We start from the raw sequence: 24,036 nt of genomic DNA, 5'->3' as shown, positions 1-24,036 counted from the left end.
GAACAAGAAGCTAATATGTGTCCTATATCATAAAGAGAATTACATACACCATATGATTGCAAACCTTGAAACCCCTTCAGGAACTCCAAATCGTCCCCCTCCCCTTTGCCAACCCCTCCCAAACTCCCACTCCCTGTTCTACCCCCCAAAAAACCCCATGCGACCATTCCCACCAACAGGATCCACATCAAGTGGTAATCCTGAAGAACCACCAAATGCAAAGGGCCCCCATGCAAGCACTCAAACAGTCAAAATGATCAAATAATAGTAAAAAAGAGAAACCAGAACACAATCCGCCAAAAATATAGCGTCAAAGTCAGGTAATGGTGGACACAAAGGATTGTGCAGCTTCCATAGAGTCAAAAGTTTTCCAAATACCATTAACTTGAACTTTAAGGACTGCAGGATATAGAAAAAGAAATCTTATCTGTTTTGCAGCCAATATTGTACATAAGGGTTGAAACTTCTTCCTTTTAGCCTGCAGGTTCACAGAATAGTCCTGAAAAATGCGAATAAGCACATCACCATGTTTAAGAGTGTCCCTACGGAGACGATATTGCTTCAGTATTTCAACCTTATGAAGATAGTTATGTAGTTTGGCTACCACTACTCTAGGACGCTGCCTCTCTGTTTCCAAGCGGCCCACTCGATGAATACGTTCTAAGCAGAGAAAGCCCATACCAGGAGGCAGAGGAAATTCAGCTACAAGCCAATCCTTGAATGTAGTTGCCAATTGGCCATCTAGCAGCGTTTCTGGAACACCAATAAAACGTAAATTGTCCCTCCGTGAGCGATTTTCAAAGTCCTCCATCTTTTCTTCACTCACAGTTAAACGCTGCTCCAAACAGGCAAGCTGGTCTTGTAACTTCTGAGTCAAATCTTCTGCCGCTGCTACTCGTGTTTCCAGCTCCGTGGTGCGAGATACAGTCTCCCCCAGCAAATTTTCTACATTCAACATCTGGCTGGAGAGTTTTTCCATTTGTGGGGCCATTGCCGACGCTACTGCAGTAGTGAGCTGCTGTAATTGAACTGCAGTGAACTCGGTAGTTAAAGAAGGTCCCGCCTCCACCATGCTGTCTTCTGCCGGTTTCACTTTGTCCTTCGGTTTTGCAGCCGTTCGGCTGGATCGACTGCCCCCGGATTTGGACACAAACGGGTCCATATGCTGACCCACAAGGGAGAGTGTGCCACGGAGCCACCGAGTGCCAATAGCGGTGAGTGTTTCTCGAGTGCTTGCGCGGGGGTCCGGGAGCTACAAACGCCGGTCTGTTCTCCTCACTGCATCACGTGAAAGAAGGGAAGAAGTATTCATTTTAGGTATGTATAACGTGACCATTTATTTTTTTCATCAAAACGGGACATCTATTAATATTCAGCCCCGCCCCCAATCCCACCCTAGCCCCGTCCCCAATTTATTCCATTCATTTTTCATGTACACACAATATCTTATTAATTCATAATAGTAAACAAAATTTTAAAAAACACAAAGCACACTGTATGCAGAGAAAATGTTAATTATTATTTACGAGTTTCAGGTTTTTTTCAAAGATGTCAAGGCAGATTACTTTAAAATATGCAATGGGGGGCCATTAGAAAGTTATTGCAATGAGTGAACATCATTTTCCTGTTGGTAGATATATATTTTTTTATTAGGGGGGGAGAAAATTTGATTGTTTTTAATAAGTTTGTTTTTATTTGAATTAGGTTATTGGTTGTACTTGAAGATTGGGTGGGAGGGGGATAATTTTTATATTTTATGATTATTTATGTAAGATTTTCAAGTGATACATGTTGTGATATATTGATATAATTTGTTACACTTGATGATGTATTTAAAATGAATAAAGAATTTTAAAAATAAATAAATAAATAAAATATGCAATGTCAGTAACTATAGAAAAATAAACAAATATAGTGCAAAATATAGACAGCAAATATAAATTCTCAAAACGGACACATTTTGATCACTAAATTTAAAATAAAATAATTTTTCCTACCTTTGTTGTCTGATGATTTCATGAGTCTCTGGTTGCACTTCCTTCTGACTGTTCATCCAATCTTTATTTCGCATCCAATATTTCTTTCACAATCCAGCCCCATCCCCTTTGGGTCCAGGTCTCTCTCTCTTTTCCCTCTGTTACCCTCCCCAGATCCAATGTCAGTTCTCATTTGTACCTTTGTTCCAGGTCTCCCTCTCTCTCCCTCCTCTTTTATGATCTTAAATCTCCCTGTTCTTCCCCAGGGTCTCTCCCCCTCTGTCTGAACCTCCCATAGTCCTGTATCTGCTCCTGTCTTTCCCCTTTGGTCCAGGCCTTTCTCTAGTCTTTCTAATCTGCTTACAACGCCCCCCCCCCCCCCCCCCCCCCGTTCTCTGCCTCTTTCTCGCCTTCCTTCCTCCCTCCCATCAGATTTTAGCATATCTCTCTTCTCCATTTCTCCCCTCAGATCTGGAATCTGTCTCCTTCCTCTTTTCCTCCTCCCAGGTTTGGTATCTGTCTCCTCCCCTTCCCCCCTGCTCAAGCATCTTTCTCTCTGCTCCCTTCCTCCTGTTCTTCCTTGTTCTTCCTTCTCAATTTATTTTCTGCCTCTGTCTAAATTCTTTCTTACTATTCAGTCCTCAATTTCCCTCTTTCATTGTGTCTACCTATAGCTTGCCATCTCTTTCCCTCATCCCTTCCAGTATCTAACTCTATCCTCTTCCCTCAATCCAGCATGTGCCCTTTTTTCTTTCTCCTCCCCCTCCCCACTTCCTTTCAGCATCTGCTCCCCCTCTCCCTCCACTTCCATTCAGTGTCTGTCCCTCCTCTCCCCCCCCACTTCCATTCTGCGTCTGTCCCTCTCCATTCAGTGTCTGTCCCTCTCTCTATCTCTTCCATCTACTGTTCACCCTCTGTCTCGCCCCTTCCATTCTCTGCCCTTTCCATCCAGTGTCCCCGCCCTCTCTCTCTTTCATATAGTATCTTCCCTCTTTCTATGCTCCTTCCATAAACTGTCTCCTTTGTACATGATTCATTTCAGTTTCACCCCTTCTCCATTTTTCTGTCTCCCTATGCTCTGGGATCTCTCTCTTCTCCTTTCCTTCCTTCCCACTCCACCGCATGGTCTGGCATCTCTATCTCCTTCCCTCCCCCTTGCCCTGGCATCTCTTTCCCTCCATGCTCTGGCACCTCTTCCTCTGGTCTAGCATTTGTTTCCTGTCTCTCCCCCCATGCCCTGGCATATTTCTCCTCTCCTTCCAACTCCCCCTCCCCCTCCATTATCTGGCATCTCCTCTCTTTCCTTTCTCTCCCTCCCTCCTTCCTTTCCCATGGTCTGGCATCTATCCCTCCCCCTCCATGGTCTGGTATCTCCTTTCCTTCCCTCCCATGGACTTGACATCTCTTGTTCCTCTCCCTTTTCCTTCTCCCTCCTTCTGTGTCAGCATGCCCCCTATCTACCTATTATTCCAATATCCAGAACCTCCTTTTTCTTCTTATTGCATCTACCCCGTGTCCAGCATCTCCTCCTTGTCTTTCTACTCACATCATGTCTGTTTTTTTTCCATCACCCTACAACCTCCATGTCCAGCATCTTCCTGTGTTCCTTTTTTTCTTCCTTATCTGATTTAGCAGCTTTCTTCCCTTTCCTGAACTAGCCAACCCACCATCTTCCCACATCCCATTCTAGTACCTTCCCTCTTTTCCCCAACTTAATAGGCCTGAATTGTATAGAATTCCCTCAGAGTGTTCCAGTGCTGCTGCGAGACTGGAGGCGATTCTTAGCTGCCATCAGCCCTGCCTTTGGCTGCGTAGGTAATGCTAAACTGGACGGTAAAAGCAAAGAGAGACGCCGTGGGACGTTTCCACTTGCCTGCATCGCTCTAAGTTCTGCCGCTCTTGATCCCGCCCCTCAAAAACAGGAAGTCACTTCAGAGGGGACGGGATCGAGAGCGGCAGAACTTAGAGCGATGCAGGCAAGTGGAAAAGTCCCACGGCTTCTCTCTTTGCTTTTACCGTCCAGTTTAGCATTACCGGTGCAGCCGAAGGCAGGGCTGATGGCAGCTAAGAGAGCTGCCTGAATCGCGGGACCCCCTTGCCATCCCCTAATGCCAGCCCTGAGAATAGGGAGGGTGATTCCGGACCTGTCGGGCCCCCCCTGACCATTTCGGCACTATAGGGAGGGAAGGAGGGAGGCAGGCTTTAGCGCAGGAGGGGAAGCGATCGCCGGTCCCTTGTCCCCTCGCCAACTTTGGGATGCTGTCCCTGAAAACGGGACATTTTGGCGTTCCAAAGCGGTGGGTCGGGACAATGGGACGGTCGGTCCCATAACGGGATGGTCTCATTGAAAATGGGACGTATGGTCACCTTAGGTATGTATATACCACCTATCAAAATTATCTAGGCGGTTTAAATCAGGTACTCAAGCATTTTCCTTGATCAGTCCTGGTGGGACAATGGAGGATTGAATGACTTGCCCAGGGTCGCAAGGAGCAGCATGGGATTTGAACCCACAACCTCAGGGTGCTGAGGCTGTTGCTCTAACCATTATGCCACTTCTTCCTCCTGTGTCATAATTAGATTGTAAGCTCTTTTGAGCAGTGATTGTTTCTTGCATGTTTAATGTGCAGAGCCGCGTGTGTCCGGTAGCGCTATAGAAATAATGTAATAATAGTACAACTTGCCCCTCTCTACTACATAACAATGTCCATTATTCATCATAATGGTAACTTACCACATAAATCAGTACAGCATAGAAAGCGTAGATCACGCTAGTGAAAGCTGCCTTAGCTGGGAAAGAGACTGCTTTCAGGAAATAATTCTTTGTAGTCTGAAATAAAAAGGAGAATATAACGCTGTGAAGCATTTTTCATTTAATTAATATTTTTGTGGTTCTTATTGCGTTGAAAATTGTAATCTTCATGAGAAGCATTAATATGCTCTTGAAAATAAAGATGCCAAGTTTGACTTCTTAACAAAAGAATACTTACCCCCTCTTCTATTAAACTGCGCTAGCAGTTTTTAGCGCAGAAAGCCGTGCTGAATGGCCCGTGCGGCTCTCGACGCTCATAGGAACTCTGTGAGCGTCGGGAGCAGCGCGGACCATTCAGCATGGCTCCCCCAAGCTAGAAAACTGCTAGCACAGTTTAATAGAAGAGGCCTTTAATCTCTTTGAAAGGAAAAGATGTCTAAAGTCAGGGTGATATTCTTAAAAATCCACATGGCAAGTGACAATACTTTGTGTAGTGAAACGTGGTGTTTTCTCCACAAAATGGGAAAACCTTTAACTGACAATAGATGGATATGATAATATTATTCTTCAGGGAACTTGGTTTGTGTGTGTTAAATAGACTTGCGTTATGTTTGTATGTCCATTTTGATGTGACATGATATGTGCGCTGCAAGTGAAATGTATCTTTTCTCATCAGGGTAGCAACCTTTATACATGGAAGGGAGGAGTTTTCTGAGGACAGGACCAGATTCTCAAAACTTTAACGCGGTCACTAAACTGGTTTCCAACGGTTTAGCCTGCACGCATTTTAGCAGTGGATTATCAAAACAGCTTATCGCGGTCTTTAGCGAGCTTTCTAGCAGTCTCCAACACTGCCATGCAAATGGACTTTCCAATATTTTTTTAAACTTTATTTTTATATATTTAACAAATAATTGCAAGTTATACCACTTGTTCAAGAAACTCAGTGCCTAATTCAACACAACTCTTATTTAAAGAATATAAGAATAAACAATTACCAATGGAAAAACGGGCACTTCCTCAGACCCACAATACAGGTGGAGGGGCATTATCGAAAGGGATGTCTAAGTCCTTTTACGTCCAACTTGCAAGTTGTCCAAAGTAAAAAACAGCCTAGGACACATTTTCGAAAAATACTTCCATAATTTTTTTACTTTCGAAAATCGTCTAATTATATACGTTCTGCCAATCTGATCGTCCAAGCTAAATCGTCCATCTTTATACCACATTTTCGTCCAACTTTTTTTCCAAGTCCAAAATGCCTAGAAGAAGCCCTGTTGGACGTGGGAGGGGTCTGCAAAGTGATGGACTACACACCCAGACATGCCACCTAAATAGTGGGGTACCTTACAGGGCAATGCTGTGAACTTCACAAAAAGGGTGCCATGTCTTCTCCTCCCTACAGCTCCCTTATAGGTTACGGTGAGCCCCCCCCCAAACCACCTCCAGAATCTCCTAGACCCACTTATCTACCACCCCAATAGCCCTTATGGCTGCAGGAGCCATTTATATGCCAGTACAAAAGGGTTTTGGGGGTGTATAGGGGAGTGCACATGTTTAAGAACATAAGAACATAAGAAGTTGCCTCCACTGGGTCAGACCAGAGGTCCATCCTGCCCAGCGGTCCGCTCCCGCGGCGGCCCATCAGGTCCGCGACCTGTGAAGTGGTTACTGACCAATTCAATAACCTACCTCAAGTTCTATCTGTACCCCTCTATCCCCTTATCCTCCAGGAACCTATCCAAACCTTTCTTGAACCCCTGTACAGAGTTCTGGCTTATCACCTCCTCTGGAAGCTTGTTCCATGTGTCCACCACCCTCTGGGTGAAAAAGAACTTCCTAGCATTTGTTCTAAACCTGTCCCCTTTCAATTTCTCCGAGTGACCCCTAGTGCTTGTGGCTCCCCACAGTTTGAAGAATCTGTTCTTATCCACTTTCTCTATGCCCTTTAGGATTTTGAAAGTTTCTATCATGTCCCCTCTAAGTCTCCTCTTCTCCAGGGAGAACAGCCCCAGCTTTTTTAACCTGTCAGCGTATGAGAAATTTTCCATACCTTTTATCAGTTTAGTCGCCCTCCTCTGCACTCCCTCGAGTACCGCCATATCCTTTTTGAGGTACGGCGACCAGTATTGAACACAGTACTCCAGGTGCGGGCGCACCATTGCGCGATACAGCGGCATGATGACTTCCTTTGTCCTGGTTGTGATACCTTTTTTGATGATGCCCAGCATTCTATTTGCTTTCTTTGAGGCTGTCGCACACTGTGCCGATGGTTTCAGTGATGTGTCAACCATAACTCCCAGATCCCTTTCAAGGTTACTCACCCCTAGCTGTGTTCCCCCCATTTTGTAGCTGAACATCGGGTTCTTTTTCCCTACATGCATGACTTTGCATTTCTCTACGTTAAAACTCATTTGCCACTTATTTGCCCAGTCTACCAGTCTCGTTAGGTCCCTTTGCAGGTTTTCACAGTCTTCTGTGTTCCTAACCCTGCTGCAGAGTTTGGTGTCATCAGCAAATTTGATAACCTCACATTTTGTCCCGGTCTCCAGATCATCAATAAATATATTAAACAATAGAGGTCCCAGCACCGACCCCTGTGGAACTCCGCTCGTGACCCATTGCCAGTCTGAATATTGGCCCTTTATTCCAACCCTCTGTTTCCTGCCTGCCAACCAGTGTTTGATCCATCGGTAGATATCTCCTTGCACCCCGTGGTTCCACAGCTTTTTTAATAGCCGTTCGTGAGGTACCTTGTCGAAGGCTTTTTGGAAGTCAAGGTAAATGATGTCTATGGATTCCCCCTTATCTATCTGGTTGTTTATTCCCTCGAAGAAGTAAAGCAAGTTTGTGAGGCATGACCTTCCCTTGCAGAAGCCATGCTGGCTCGCCTTCAGTTGTCCATTTTTTTCTATGTGTTCGCAGATTGTGTCCTTTATCATTGCTTCCATCATCTTTCCCGGAACCGAGGTCAAGCTCACAGGCCTGTAGTTTCCCGGGTCACCCCTTGATCCCTTCTTAAAGATGGGCGTGACATTTGCTATTTTCCAGTCTTCTGGGATCTCTCCAGTTTTTAGGGAGAGGTTACATATTTGGCGGAGTGTCTCTGCTATTTCGTTTTTCAGTTCTTTTAGTACCCTTGGGTGGATGCCGTCCGGGCCTGGTGATTTGTCGCTCTTCAGTCTATCTATCTGTCTGAGGACCTCCTCTTTGCTTACCTCTAGTTGTACCAGTTTTTCGTCGTGTTCCCCGTTTATAATCACCTCGGGTTCTGGGATATTGGATGTGTCCTCTCTGGTGAAGACTGACGAGAAGAATTTGTTTAACCTGTCAGCTATCTCTTTTTCCTCCTTTATCGCTCCTTTCCTGTCTCCGTCGTCCAGTGGTCCCACTTCCTCTCTGGCTGGTTGTTTCCCTTTGACATACTTGAAGAAGGGTTTGAAGTTTCTTGCTTCTCCTGCCAGTCTTTCCTCATATTCTCTCTTTGCTTTCCTGACCTCTCGATGACATTCTTTCTGGTGCCTTTTGTGCTCTTCCTGGTTCTCCTTTGTTGGTTCTTTTTTCCATTTCTTGAAGGATGATTTCTTGTTGCTTATCGCCTTATTAACTGCAGTTGTTATCCATGCTGGGTTTCTAGTTCGATTTTTTTTGCACCCTTTCCTGAACCTTGGGACGCACAGGTCCTGCGCCTCGAGCACTGTGCCTTTAAGCAGTGTCCAGGTTTCCTTTACGGTTTTCATCTTCCCTGAGCTGTAGCAGAGCTTTTTTCCTACCATTTTCCTCATGTCATTGTAGTTTCCTTTTCTAAAGTTGAGTGCTGTCGTTGTGGTTCTTTTCACCTTTGATGTTCCCATGTTTAATTTGTACTGGATCATGTTGTGATCGCTGTTCCCTAACGGTGCTAGTACCACCACTTCCTTTGCGGGTCCTTCTAGCCCGTTGAGGATTAGGTCTAGAGTGGCATCCCCTCGTGTTGGTTCTGTGACCAGCTGCTCCATGAAACAGTCTCTTATCACCTCTATGAATTTAGTTTCTCTCGTGCAATTTGAGTGCCCAGTGTCCCAATCTATTCCCGGATAGTTGAAATCCCCCATAACCACCACCCTTCCACTTTTGCACATCTGCCTCAGTTCGGCCTCCAGGTCCAGGTCGTTTGCTTCTGGCTGTCCTGGTGGGCGATAGTAAAGTCCCAATTTGATGTCAGCTCCTTCCCCTCCTGTTAGCTTAACCCATAGTGACTCCAGACTGTCTGCCCTTATTGTTGTTTCTGATCTGGATGAAGGAATGTAGTCCTTTATATACAGTGCTATTCCTCCCCCCTTCTTGTGTGCCCTGTCCCTCCTGTAGAGTTTATACCCTGGCAGGGCCACGTCCCATTTGTTGTCCTCAATGCAGTGATTACAGGGTCTTATGGGCATGGGTACTCCTCTTTATGGGTCCCTAACCCACCCCCAAGACAATTTAAGCTGCCTCTGTGCTGGATGACTAGGCTTTCCTATGCCAGGCGCGAGGGAGACTGGAGGCTTTGAAGGCCTTGGGAGGGATAGTAAAGGAGGACTGCTGTGGTATGGCGGGTGGGGGTAGATTGAGGAAACTTCCTAACATGTTTAGTAAGATTCAGTATTCTATATTGCAGTGACCCTGTCTAATATTTAAAAACTAAACCTAGAACTACAATATATGAGGGACTGCTGCAAAGTTCTCAGCCCAACCAAAAAATTGGGGCAGTCTCCATTGAGGGCTATATACGTATTTAGTCCAGCGATTTTCTACTTTTTTTGTTCCGTAGTTTTCCGACAGAATGATAAAAGTAGAAAATCACTGGACTAAGTGTATAGCCTTCGATGGAGACTTTCCCAACTTTGTTGGTTGGGCTGAGAATTTTTCAGCATCCCCTTGTAGCTTGTCTGCTTTCACTGAGCATGGGTAGTTTCTTGACAATATTGTAACATCTATATTCTGTGATGATCATAACAATGTTTAATGCCACTACCAGGGCTGTGGAGTCGGTAGATAAATCCTTTGACTCCGACTCCTCAGTTTCTGGTACCCATAACTCCGACTTCAGGTACCCCAAATTGTCTCAGACTCCTGGACTCTGACTCCACAGCCCTGGCCACTACTGCACCTTTTTTTAGAGAATCCCTTTTTGTCTATGATTTTTATTAAACTTTTAAGCAGCAAAATGCCAGTCTTAGTAAAATCACATTTTCCATATTATAACTGATTTGCTTTTTCATAGGCAAAGATTTCAGTCTACTTATACACTAGCATCACTGATGATAGGATTGACTCTTACCAGAAAATTAAAGGGATGATTATAAATGTTTTGTGTTTTCAACAAAGAATTTGACAGGCTATTTAGCTCGACAAATTTGTTTGTAAGCTGAGGCTGAAGGAACCTGGCAGTCGAGGTTGTTATTTTGGAAAGGTTGACGAGTCCACCAATAACTGCTGCTCCCTTGGAGGAATTGAGAATTTTAGCCAGAACAGTTTTGGATGTTGTCAAAACTGGTTCTCTAGACTGAAAAACAAGAAAACAGGCAAAGTGTAAAGATAAATCAAATAGCAACCCATCTGCATAAAAGGCCTCCACAGGTTGGAGAGCTAGTGTTTATGTTTGTTGGTGTGACTTTCCAGACTAAAGAAAAGCAAAACTTTTTTATTAATTCATTAAAAAAAAACCCATAACTTAAAAATAGCCTCTAGAGCAGGGGTTCTCAATACAGTCTTTGGGACACTTGAGATGGTTTGCCGGATATCCACAATGAATATGCATGAGATAAATTTACATTCACTAGATCATTATATGAGGGGCAGCTGAAAAGTTCTCAGCCCAACTAACAGAATTGGGGCAGTCTCCATCAAGGGCTATATACTTAGTCCAGCGATTTTTCCACTTTTTTTGTTCTATATCTTTCTGACGGAATGAAAAAAAGTGGAAAATCATTGGACTGATTCCCTATAGGATGCCGATCGCATGTCAATCATGTATGGCGTCCTAAAAAGAATCACATCTACATCACTGAACAGATACCTTAAATGTGGGCCTGTATTAGAGAATGACACGGGAAAAAAATCTGTCCCCGTCACCGCCCCGTCCCCGGCCCACCATCCTCTGCACCGCCCCGTCACCGCCATTCCATTCACCGCCCCGTCACCGTCACTGCCATCCCTTTCACCGCCCCGTCACCGCCACTGCCATCCCATTCACCGCCCCGTCACCGTCCCCGCAGCATCCATATAAGCCTTAGTACTCTAATATTTAGCGTATTCCATTCTTATAAATCAAAGTTCCTGCTGCTGAACTAGAGAAAGAGATGTTCAGCTGGCAGGGCTTTGTTTATAAATTTTTATTAACACAACTAATATACCACCATAATGTTTCCGACAGAGGACAAGTATGCAATAAATGCATTTTGCTGTTTCAATGCCAGTGCTCAGCAGAACAACAGACAGCAATATGGACATTCACCTTATGTAGTACTTTTTTAATATATAAAAATAGGCAAAATTAGTTGCTGTTTTATCATTATATTTTCTTGCCATTATAGTATTCTTCATTGATCATTTTTCTTTTTAAATTCAAAACAAATTCAACCTATCTTGTGTCCCAGCATGAATTCATGTTTCACTCAATTGGCTGTTTCAAGGGAATTAACCCTCCAACTTCCATTTGCAAAAATACCCAATGTTGTTCCTTCTATGAGCAATATTTAAATTATGAGGAACAACATTGGGTATTTTTGCTGAATTGTGTGACACCATTTGGGCTGAACATGAAGATTGAAAATGCCTGGTTAGCCCTGGACAGATGATTTGAACAGCCAGGAGCCTGTCCTGGCCATTTAAATCATTTTGAATATCTAGTCCAATGATAACAGAATTAGGGTGATTATAGAAACATAGAACTTTGTTGATCACTAAAAAGAGTGGAGACTAAGGGTCTATCAAGCTCAGCATCCTGTCTTTGACACTGGCCAGTCTTGGTCTTTGGAACTGCCCATTGTGTCAGAAGCAATAGGGATTAAGTGACTTGCCCAGGGTCACAAGGAGTGTAGTGTAGCTCTAACCACTGGATTTAGAAGTTGGCTTCTTTTGGGATCTTTAACTCATCATCGCTAGGACTCGAATCTGAGTCCGTGGCACCTAACATAGAATGGAATTAGTATGGCAAAGTAATGAAGAATGGTCCAGCAGCCCCCACCCTCCCTCCACCTCACCTTATATTCGTTCCGAGTTTGCCGGCTTCCTTTTTCCCTAGCTGCACGCGTTCAAAAAGCCATGCATTTAGCCAGCTCCCTCCCTCCACCTCACCTTAAATTTCGAGTTTTCCGGCTTCCTTTTTACCGAGCCGCACGTGTTCAAAAATCCGTGCACGCGCGGCTGCGCGAGTCAATCAAACTTCTCCTCTCCTGCAACTTCCTGTTTCCGGTTGCGTCAGAGGAGAAGATTGATTGACTCGCGCAGCCGCGCGTGCACGGATTTTTGAACACGTGCGGCTCGGAAAAAAGGAAGCCGGAAAACTCGAAATTTAAGGTGAGGTGGAGGGAGGGAGCTGGCTAAATTCTACGGGCGGGCGGGCGGTGGCTGCGGGGACCGCGCGATCTTGATACCTCACTGCGGAGACAAGACCATTCACCGCCCCGCGGGCGGTGAATGGCCTTGTCCCCATCGCCGCAGCGACTGCTAGTTTTCTTCCCCGTTTTCGGCGGGTGACCCACGGCTAAAATGCGGTGGCCGCGGGTAAACCGCCACCGTGTCATTCTCTAGCCTGTATTTTGCAGGCCTACATTTAAGGCATCTGTCTTGTGCCTATAAAGATGTGAAGGGATGCTTAAGCATGCCCAAGGCCACTTCCAGGGAAAACCATGCCCACACCCTGCCACACCCGTAAACATGCTTAGGTGGCCTTAGGCTTCTCCCTAGGGCCGCGATAGGCATCTGAAATGTAGGCCAGCAAAATCCTGATCCATATTTCAGATACACGCGGCCGCTGATCTGATCATGGCAAGGGAATCTCCCTGCCGCAATCAGCAGCCGTGGCAGGGAACCTATGCCTCTGCGCAAAGTTGCCCCTCATGGGAGTTACCTAAGGGATCTGACCAATTAGAGTGTTAAGCCACTCCCAGTGCATCCCAGAATGCACTGCAAGAGAGGCCTAAGATTCCGGGTTGGCCCAGGCGCTTAAGGCCTCTCCTACACATCCATCCAGCTAGCCAACTCAATAGGTTCTTGGGGGGTCATCTCGGGGGGTGGGGGTTTCTGGCAGGAGGGACTGGGCATCCTTTCGGGAGATGTCTCGGGGTGGATGGTTCCAACAGGAGGGCCTGGGCATCCTTCCTGCCGGGGTATGACTTGGGGTAGTGGCAGCAGGAGGAATTTGGCATTCCTCCTGCCAAGGATATTCAGGGATGGGGTGGGCGACTTCAGGGCTTCTGCCAGGGAATGTCTTGGGGGGTGGATGTGGGGATTCCAGCAGGAGGGACTGGACATCCCTCCTGTTGGGGGATGTCTTGGGGTGCTGGCAGCAGGAGAAATTGGGCATTCCTTCTGCCATGGACATTCAGGGTAGGGGAAGTGGCTTCGGGGGATTATAGCAGAGGGACTGGGCATCTTTTCTGCTGGGAAATGTCTCGGGGGGTGGGGGGTGGGGTTCCAGCAGGAGGGACTGGGCATCCCTCTTGTTGGAGGATGTCTTGGAATGGTTGCAGCAGGAGGAATTGGGCATTCCTCCTGCCATGGACATTCGGGGTGGGGGCAACAGCTTTGGGGGTTCCAGCAGAGGGAATGCACAACCTTAGGCGCCATATTCAGAATTTGGAGGATAATGGAGGAATCCTATAAATGGTGCTTAGAGGCACCATAAAACTAAGTGCTTTAATGGCAGACTTGTGCGGAAAGTCTGTTAGGGAATACAGGCAGTCCCCGGGTTAAGAACGAGTTACATTTTTAAAACTGTTAAGAACATAAGAATTGCCACTGCTGGGTCAAATCAGTGGTCCATCGTGCCCGGCAGTCCGTTCCCGCGTTGGCCCTTAGGTCAAAGACCAGGGCCCTAACTGAGTCTAGCCTTACCTGTTCTTAAGTCAGATTTGTATATAGTTCATAGGGTTACCAGACGTCTGGGAAAACCTGGACGGACTTTCCAAAATCCGGCATTTGTCCGGGTTTTGGAGTCCCCGATAAGCTCTGGGCCGCATCTGGAGGGCTTCTGATCATGTATGGATGGCATCACACAGACGCGGTCAGAACTTGTCAGGGAAGGGGGGGGGGGGGCAGCACAGAGCAGGGCTGGGGGACAGAATGGGGCAGGTCTGGAGGCAGAACTGGTCTGGTCTGGGGCAGAACAGGGTGAGGCTGGAGGCCCTCCAAATGCGGTCAGAGCTTGTCAGGGAAGAGAAGAGGCTTTGTGGGGGCAGGGCTCGGGGTGGAACAGGGCAGGGCTGAGGGGCAGAATAGGGCAGATCTGGAGGCGGAACTGGGTGGCTCTGAGGTGGAACAGGGCAGAGCTGGAGGTGGAATGGGGCAAGGTCATGTGTTTGGGGTTTTCCAGACTAAAATATGTTAACCCTAGTAACTCAGAACTTGTAGATTTTAAGATTCTTGCTGCTTACCATTACTCCCAGTTGACAAAAAGGGTCAACTGTCCCTAGTCCAGTGTTCCCTCTAAGGTAAAGCATGCACAAGCACACACAGTTCTTAATGTGGCCATGTATCATTCCTGACGAGAACAAAAACACTGTGGAGAAGATGGTGTTGAAGATGCAGGCTTTATTGAAAATACAGTCCAATAATCTACATGAGGAAATACCTAGGACCCAAAACGCTGGGAACTATGGACCCCAACACGGTCTGTGTTTCAACAAACCTGTCTTCCTCAGGGGTCCCTGAAGTTCCTGATACAAAAACTCGTGGACCAAAGACTAAAAACAATCCTGGGTGAAAATCTGTGCGGTTGAGGAATCCTCAAAGCCGAGAGAAAAAAAACCTGTTGCGGTAGAGTTGTAGGAGTCCATCCCCTACTGGAAATACTGCTCAGTGAATCAAATGAAGCCATGACCGCGTTCTTAAGTACTTAAGTCGGGTGTCTGTAACTCAGGGACTACCTGTACTAGCACAAGTCCACAGTTATGTGCCACATGGGCGACCACATGTGCTATATTTATGACAGATGTAAATGCTGGCACCATAAAGCAGCAGTTGGACATTAAGTGCAACTATTCTATAAAGTGTGCGCAACAATAGTCAGAACAACCCTGACCCATCCATGCCGCTCCCACATTAACACCCCCTTTACAGTTGCACGCTATAGAACTTATGTTTCCAATAGAACAGGGACAGTGTAACAAAAGGAGTCAGAAAAGAAGCTTAGTTGTACTTGAAGAGACTGACTCAAGTCAGTTTCTTCAAGTACAACAGTACCGCTATAGAACTTAGGCACTCAGGCTCTGATTCTATAAATGGTGCCTAACTCATAGATTATAAGAATGTATGTAAGCACTATAATGCGCTTTGCCCACTGTATGAAGAACTGTCGCACTTTATATTGCCCATCATATAATGCTCTATCCTACCAAGCCACCATGTCTTTGTCATACAATGCTTTGCCACATTTTCTCATACTCCCACCTTCTTCTCCCACTCAACTATACATTGTATCTTTCTTACTATGGTATATATGCCATACCATACCATGTCTACCATGCTATAAATTCTAACATGCTATATCCACTACACAATATCTGCTATTCCATGTCCACCATGCTAGGTTCTATCATGTTAAGTGCCATACTGTCATATCATACTGTTAGTCACATTTTGTATACTGTTTTGCCATGCTATGTTTGCCACGCTACATTTGTATATGTAATACACCATGTATAATGCTATGTTTACCATGCTTGTAATATTATGCTTATCATACTATGCTTGTATATATGACTATGTCTGCCATCCTGTGGTTGTCATGCGGTGCTCATCATGCTGTCACACTGTGCCATGTTTGTCATGTTATTTATTACTAGCTTGTATTATGCATGTAAACTTATAACCTATTCTGAGCTCTCCTAGGAGGATGGGATATAAAACCAAATAAATAAACAAACAATAACAGTGTTCAACACCCTTAATTTCTACATTTCCAAAGATGTATATATATATAAAAAAATTAGCTGGCGCATATACTCAAATATAAACCAACCTGACTATAAAACAAGGTAACCTTTTTTTCCCCCTAAAAAAGAAAGAAAAAAGGTTGACTCGAAAATAAACTGGGGGGAAGGTTAATATTCAATCAAGTGCAGTGCCTTGCCTTGCTCTGCGCTGCCAGGCTCTGCACCCTGTTCCCCCTCCCTCGCTGCTCTGCCAGGCTCTGCATCCAACCCCTTACTCATGGCAGCCAATCGGCTAGTGGCTCTGCATGGGCAGGAGCAAAGAAAGGTCACTCCTGCTGCAATTCACTGCTGGACCACAAGGGATACTAAAGATGCGCGGTGGAGGCGGGAAGGAGGTAAAAATTCTTAGAATCGGCTGGGACAAGAGGCGAGAGGGATCCCTCCAGTCTCAGCCACTACTGGACCACCAGGTCTCACAGCAGGCCTGGCAGAGGCCTGCAACAGGGTCAGGAGAGGGTGGGTCAGTGTTGACCTGAATATAAACTGAGACCCCCATTTTTTGGCCCTTTTTATGGCCCAAAAATCTCAGTTTATATTCGAGTATATACGGTAATTCCTTTTGATATGCCTTAGGAATTGCAGAAATTAAGGATTTTGAACTCTGTTGTTATTACCCTTAATATTTTTGTGTGAATTTTTTTCCCCATTTTTTGATAGTGACCTAATTCATAGGTGCCATTGAGTGTAGTTGTCAATCATCCACCTAGCAGCAACTAAGCAATCTTATGCGCCATGTAAAAGAGTCATGGATTCTCCCTCAATAATGATGCCCTTATCACTGGACCGCAGAGGATTCTGGCCTAATAGTGTGGAAACTACAGCTCCCGGGATGCACTGGGCTCAGCAGTCCTGCTGAGTCACAGGGGTGGTCCTCAGGCAGAAAGAAGACTATCTGAATGAACCTAGGATCAGTTCTGGGAGGTCCCTGAGCGAGAGAGGTGAACTCCTGTTTTTTTTTTCTAGATATCAGCTGAGGGCAGAGCTGTGGGAAAAAGACTGATGCCTATACAGCTTGGCTGAGGTAAGCCAAGCTAACTTTCTGTAAAGTGTGAGGCAAACTAAAAAAAAAAAAGTGTTTGTTCATATGAGATTGTGTTGTACTTACTGGCATGTGCTTCCTTATCACATGCCAGTAAGTACAAAAACCTTAGGCTAGGGTTTTCTTGACCTAAATGAGTGCACCTAGGTTAGGTGCCTACATCAAATCACACCCCAAACCATGTCTACTTTCTGGTAGGTACCTTGGTGTAGATGCCTACCCTTGAAGTGGTAGATGCCTACTGGGATAGGCACCTACCAGATAATTTTTTTTAATTATTTAAAAATTTTTTAATGGCGCTTTCAATTAACAGCACCGATTTTGCTAATTAAGAAAATTAAGTTAGGTGCCTAGATTAGCCAAGCATACCGATCTAGGCAACTTTCAGGGGCCTTTCATAGAATCTGGGCCTCAGTATACAGAATAGGCACATAAGTCTATGCCAATTAGTGTTTGTTAACACCAATTATTAATAAAGTGTCACTTTAGCACCAATTACCTAATTATGTTATGTGTGTAATAGAACCTACTCTATAACTGGATGTGCAATTAATTGCACACCTAATTTTAAGTATATGAGAGCCCCCTGCAGTCAAACCCCCATCTCCACCCCTGAAGGCATGAGTTACTGCACTAAAATCCCTGGAGTGTTCCATAATGTCCAGGGTAAAACAGGTCTCCAATACTTCACCCAACCTCCACAATATCCAACATCCCTCTCTACAAAATTACAACTTGTTCCACATGATCTCATATATTTTAAATCTGGCAGAATGTGGCCTCAGGTACACCTCCTCCACCCTTAGTAATGTTCAATAGAGGTAGGGATACCGGTGTTTTTACTCCTCATTGGCCCACATTCTTTTATTGCAGTTATTTAGGTAAACCTTTTTAAAAACTTTTTTATCCACCATAATCTTTTTAGAAGTTTCCTTGAGATTATTCTATTTAAACATATTCAAATAAATTGTATACTTAGCTTAGTATGCTACTGGGTTACATGATCCGACATGTTTCGCAACAATTTGCTTTATCAAGGATCCCCCAGAGCCATTATGTCCACCATCGTTCTCAGAGTTTTTTGCAAGATGAGTACGATGGTGGACATAATGGCTCTGGGGGATCCTTGATAAAGCAAATTGTTGCGAAACATGTCGGATCATGTAACCCAGTAGCATACTAAGCTAAGTATACAATTTATTTGAATATGTTTAAATAGAATAATCTCAAGGATTATTCTATTTGTTTAATATGTTTAAATAGAATAATCTCAAGGATAATCTAAAACTTCTAAAAAGATTATGGTGGATAAAAAAGATAAAAAGTTAAAAAAAAAGTTTACCTAAATAACTGCAATAAAAGAATGTGGGCCAATGAGGAATAAAATACACCGGTATCCCTACCTCTATTGAACATTACTAAGGGTGGAGTAGGTGTACTTGAGGCCACATTTTGCCAGATTTGAACTATATGAGAGCATGTGGAACAACTTGTAATTTTGTGGAAAGGGATGTTGGATATTGTGGAGGTTGGGTGAAGTATTGGAGACTTGTGTTGTATAACTCCCAACCATTAATGAAACAGAATTAAATAGTGCCATCTTTAGTATGAATGCACAGGGTAAAAGAGAGCCATCCCAAGTTGCTTTGATTTTGCGTTCAAAATGGCACCCCCTAGTGGTAGTACTGTGAGGCTACCACTAGGGGTCAATCAACTCCATTTTGAACCCAACACCAACAGCAGAGGCAAGTGACTGAGGATCACTCTGTCACATTTTATTCTGCACATCCACTCAACTTTCATCATCAAATCAGCAATGTCACTCAAGTGTTTTTACAAACTAAGACTCAACCGTTCTATCCTTTTTCTATTAGATCCCCCCTCCATCAACATTCTGATTCACTCCTTTGTTATCTCCCAACATTAACTACTGCAATACCTTGTATCAAGGTATTACACAAAAGGAAATTCACTGGCTTCAACTATTACAAAACACTGCAGTCAAACTCATCTACAAAGCTAAAAAATTCGACCATGTGACCCCCCCCCTCTTGTTCAAAGCCCACTGGCTACCTGTTCCTCATTGCATCACTTACAAAACAATTCTGTTAATATTTAAAACCAAGCAGTCCAATTCACCTGCATTCATCGACAAACTTCTCATTCCATATGCCCCTACCCGGAATCTGCGTTCCATTACTCAAAATCTACTTTCTGTCTCTATTCGCAAATTATTTCTTGACTCCACCCACAAAACTATTTTTCAGTCACTGCTCTCACCTTATGGGACACCCTTCCATTGGATCTTAGACAAGAAACATCTCTTGAAAAGTTCAAATCTAAACTAAAAACATTCCTCTTCAAAGACGCCTACTCATTCTGACTTGCCTCTTCAATAAAAGCCCTAACAGCTTCTACGCAGTCGGCAGTACCGAACAGAAACGCTTCTTTAGAAGCGACCACTACCCTATCCTAGTGTTTTAAGCCCCTCCCTCTCTTCCCTCCCTTTTAGATTTTATTTTATCATTGTATTTAAGCTCTCACCTTTTCCCACTTTCCCTTTTGGTACCAGTAAGTCTATCAGCCTCTTTTACAAAGCCACGCGGAAACAGCCCCGAAGCCCTTTATAGGCTTCGGGGCCGTTAGCGCAGAGCAGCTGCTAGCGCGGCTTTGTCGCCCCCTCTACTTTTTATTTTTAAGTTTTTATATTTTAATATTTTGATAATTGTAAACCGTTTAGGTATGCTTTTGATAAACGGTATATCAAAGATTAAATAAACTTGGAAACTTGGCACCCTTTCTGTATTTCCTTAGATTACGCCTGAGCCTTATCACCTCTTAATTTCATCCTATGCCCTCTCATTCTGGAGTTTTCCTTCATTTGAAAAAAGCATCATTTCCTGTATATTAATACCTCAGAGATATTTATGACCCTTGATGCAGTTCACTTCAGTGTTTTCTGGACATTCATCACACAGGCACATGGGAGATTTGCAAATAGCAAAAGCCTTGCAGGCATGTGTATTCACTGTGGATATCCAAAAAACTGGACTGGTCAGTGCCCCAAGGAGTAGGTGAGGAAACAAATCAAACCAAATACAAAATACAAGAAACAAATCAAATGTTTCCAAACAGAAGCACAATCAAATGTTTCAAAACAGACCCACAACCAAATGTTTCCAAACAGAAACCAAGCTAAATGCAATCCAATAATTTAACCATATGTTCCTCAGCCCAGTCCCCAGGACATACCTTGACATTATGGTTTTCTTGACATCCATCACAAAGGCATGTGGGAGGCTTGCATATAACAAAGGCAATGCATGCAAGCCAGCCTCTCATGTGTACTCACTGTGAACATCCAGAAAACTGGATTGATCAGTGTCCAAAAACTAGGTGAGGAAATATTAGAATGGAAACTTCACCCCCATAGGTATAGCAGCATCCATCCCTTTGAACTGTAAAAATCTCCCCTATGTGATACAGCATCTTCTTCTTCTTTACTGCCCCCTAAAATAATTTCATTCTCCCTTCCTAGCAACAATCTTTGTTTTGCCAATTTCCCTTTATTCAACCCCTGCCCCAGAATATTTTCTCCTCTCTTCCCACCTTTCCATTCCCCCCTTTGTTCCTGAATATTTTCTCCTCTCCACCAACTTTCATTCCCCTCTTGTCCCTGAATATTTTCTCCTCTCTGCCAGCTTTCTTTCCCCTCCTGTCCCCTCTTTGCCCAGCTTTCCTTCCCCTTCTGAGCCAGAATATTTTTTCCATCCTCCCTCCAGCAGTCAGAAAGCTTCCAACTCCCACATCTCCTTCCCCAAACATCAGTTTCCACTATTCCCCACCCCTCTTCACCCGCAAATAGCAGTTTACACTCCACCCCCGCCCCCCCCACCCCCACCCCCCGGTGCCTGGATCAAGAGACCAGGCCCCCTTACCTAAAACTTGTAGAACCTAGGTTTTAATCAGGAGGTCCAGGCAGGCAGGTATAGCATAGCAGACGTGGATCCAAGCAGGCAGGTCAGCACAACAGCCTCGGACTCTCAGCACCTCGGTATGGATGGTGTCGGCGAGCAAGAGCACCTCTAATGATGACTTGGCAAAGAGACACTGTGGAAGACCCTGAAGCACTTTAAATGTGTCAGCATCCCACGCCTCTCTAGAAGGCACATTGGGCGCTCAATATCCAATCCCAATGTCAGCATGCCTTGCACTGCACCCAGCCAGCTGTTCTATGTATCAGGGGCCTGCTCCAGTAAGGAGGCAGGCCTAAGTGCTCTCATAGGTCCGCTCCCTTGAAGGGTTAAGTAATGAGGAATGGTGGGAGAAGAAATGTGGCCACGCCTGTTAGGAGTCAGTACATCACTTCGAGGCCATTATGCCGCCAAGTTGCACTTGGGAGGGAGGGAGCAAACTAGCCTTGCTATTGCCAGCCTAACCTAACTTGGGTTAGGTTAGGACAACACCTGCCAGCCTAACCTAGGCTGGGTGAGGTGTTGTCACGGTCCAGGCATTTGGCGCCCTTTAGTGCTGGCACCCTGGTCAAAGACTAAGAAAGACTAAACAAATTGCAGCTCTATACTCTAGAGGAACGCAGGGAAAGGGGGGGGACATGATTGAGACATTTAAATACATCACAGGACATGTCGAAGGGGAAGACGACATCTTCTTTCTCAAAGGACCCTCGGTCACAAGGGGACACCCGCTCAAACTCAGAGGAGGGAAATTTAATGGTGACACCAGGAAGTATTTCTTCACAGAAAGAGTAGTAGATCACTGGAACAAGCTTCCAGTGCAGGTGATCAAGACCACCAGCGTGCTTGACTTTAAGAATAAATGGGACATTCACGTGGGATCCTTACGAGGGTCGAGATAAGGAACTAGGTAATTAGCATTCAGACTTAATGGGGTGGGTCAGTAGAGTGGGCAGACTTGATGGGCTATAGCCCTTTTCTGTCGTCATCTTTCTATGTTTCTAGGTTAAGCCAGCCTTAGCTTGTCACGGTTGCAGACAGAGCAATTGTACTTACTGCTTCTTAAATAGGCAATAGATGCATCCGTTCTACAGTCTCTATACTGTCTATGTGCAATTGTACAGAAACATGCTGGGAGCACCAATAACAGTTACTGCACAAACTTTGCTTACTGTGGCTCCACTGACTGACCTTTTCAATGCTTCTCTAGGGTTGGGAGTCGTACTGGAGGACTGGAGAAGAGTGGATGTGGTCCCTCTACAAAACAGTGGAAGTAAGGAAGAAGTTGGGAATTACAGGCCAGTAAGTCTGACTTCTGTGGTAAGCAAATTAATGGAAACACTTTTTTAAAACAGATACTGCTAGAGATTGTCTCTGGCAGGCAGAGCAGGGTCTGGCTTAGGATTTTAGATAGTGCTGTCTTGGTACATATAGGTACCAATGACAAAGGAAAATATGGGAGGGAGGTTCTGGAAGCCAAATTTAGGCTCTTAGGTAGAAAGCTGAAATCCAGATGCCTACTAGTGCTGCCCGATTCAGGAAAAAAAATTTTGATTCGATTCAACCTATTGAATCGATTTTTCGATTAGATTTTCCTGCCCAATTGGTTGGTATTTTTTAACATCCTGGTGGGTTTATATTATAAACAAACAAACAAAATAGAGGACTAATAATAACAAGAATTCTTGCTGTTCTATACCGCTCTCAGAAACCTGTAATGTTCAAAACACATAAGTGTCTAGACACCACTCTTACAGGTAAATGGTATCTTTCATTGAGCCGGTATTTTTATGTGCAAAGCTACAAATGTGCAAAAAGCTGTATATTATATTATAGCCTGTTCACCCCCTTTGCCCGCTCCTACCCACACTGACGCTGTGGTATAATCAAAATAAACAAACAAAAAAGACTTTTCTTCTCTCTTTTAAATCCTAGCTCACATTCGCGGTCTAATACCAGCTCTGGCAGGATACACATTTCAAATCTGACATATTGTAATCACAAAATAGAAAATAAAATTATTTTTTCTACCTTTTGTTGTCTGGTCATTATTCAAATCATGTTGGTCCCAGGCTCTGGTTGTCTTAGGACATTAGCATACTGTCACTCTTAACAGGTATGCATAAAAACACAGGCATTAACTATACTTAAACTAAATCTTGTGTGCTGTCAGTTCTTTAGTATCAACATCCATGAAAGACACAGGACTAGGAGGGAAAGTTTCTCACCTGCCCAATTCCTAGATCCTTTACCAACAGCAAGGAGAAGCTTTTCAGTGGAACGCCACCACCACATAGCAACTTTCAAGGACGAGAGGAAAAAAAAACACTTCACCTCAGTACATAACCACAACCCATTCTATCTACCAACAATTCACGAGAACACACCACTTGAATACATGAAGGGGGCTTTGCTCTAGCATGATATCATATGCCTGTGGTTTCAGCCTTTGCCTGAAGAAAAAAATCCCACTGGACTTTACTCTTAAAGGAGCCACCTTTAACTCAATCAACTGTAGCTCAGATATTTATATGAAGACAGGAAAGAGAGTTATTGCACCTCTGAGACGAGCCTCCTAAACGGTGCCCAGGCAGCGTCTAACCTGTGATAGTTAGTGTGCACTTTGTCAATCTTTTTTTTTTTTTTTTGTAAGAGAAGTATACTAATGTAATCCTACTTGCAGTGACTCCCACAATACGTGCCTGTTTATTGATGTTCCCTAGAGGTCTCAGAGGATCAAGTTACTGAAAACATTAAAGCAACTGCTGGCAGCGTGCTGCACTGTAGAAACCATGGTACATTGGAGAGTGTTAAAAACCAGGAGGGAGTGCTCAAATGACTTCTCCCCGGGGGAATCTGCTTCTGTAATCAGTAAACCGGGCCAGAGCAGACTCTTCTCATGCAACCGGGAAATCAGAGCAGCAGCCACGGATCTCTGTCTGAACGAGCCTCTCCCACCCTGCTCCTTGGCTTTGGACAGTCCTGTCCTATAGTTCAGCTCTGGGATCTTTTCACCTGAATCCCAGTTTTAAACATTCAGACAATTTTCCCTTCTGTGCAGAAGAGCAGCAGTGGCAGGCGTCTCTGCAACAAGCACAAGCTTTAACGTCACAGGCCC

General features: G+C 44.6%; 1 protein-coding gene and 1 long non-coding RNA gene across 2 annotated transcripts in view; one reads left to right on the top strand and one right to left on the bottom strand.

Annotated features, from left to right (window-relative positions):
• RFESD (Rieske Fe-S domain containing) overlaps window positions 1–22,186 on the top strand; it is a 67,632-nt gene extending 45,446 nt beyond the window's left edge. Inside the window, exons 4-5 of the mRNA XM_033916129.1 lie at window positions 16,869–16,926; window positions 22,129–22,186. Of these exons, the coding sequence (XP_033772020.1) occupies window positions 16,869–16,925 (57 nt within the window). The 3' untranslated portion in view covers window position 16,926; window positions 22,129–22,186. The remainder of the gene's footprint in view (window positions 1–16,868; window positions 16,927–22,128) is intronic.
• LOC117346839 overlaps window positions 1–23,302 on the bottom strand; it is a 30,586-nt gene extending 7,284 nt beyond the window's left edge. Inside the window, exons 1-3 of the long non-coding RNA XR_004536668.1 lie at window positions 23,147–23,302; window positions 10,028–10,252; window positions 4,711–4,806 (exon numbers count right to left, since the gene is read on the bottom strand). This is a non-coding gene — a long non-coding RNA (uncharacterized LOC117346839). The remainder of the gene's footprint in view (window positions 1–4,710; window positions 4,807–10,027; window positions 10,253–23,146) is intronic.
• Between the last annotated feature and the right edge of the window lie 734 nt (window positions 23,303–24,036).

The sequence above is a fragment of the Geotrypetes seraphini genome, chromosome 1 (genome assembly GCF_902459505.1).
Source record: "Geotrypetes seraphini chromosome 1, aGeoSer1.1, whole genome shotgun sequence".
Classification (NCBI taxonomy): domain Eukaryota; kingdom Metazoa; phylum Chordata; class Amphibia; order Gymnophiona; family Dermophiidae; genus Geotrypetes; species Geotrypetes seraphini.
The sequence above is the reverse complement of the archived record's forward strand: the minus strand, read 5'-3'. Positions and strand labels throughout refer to the sequence as shown.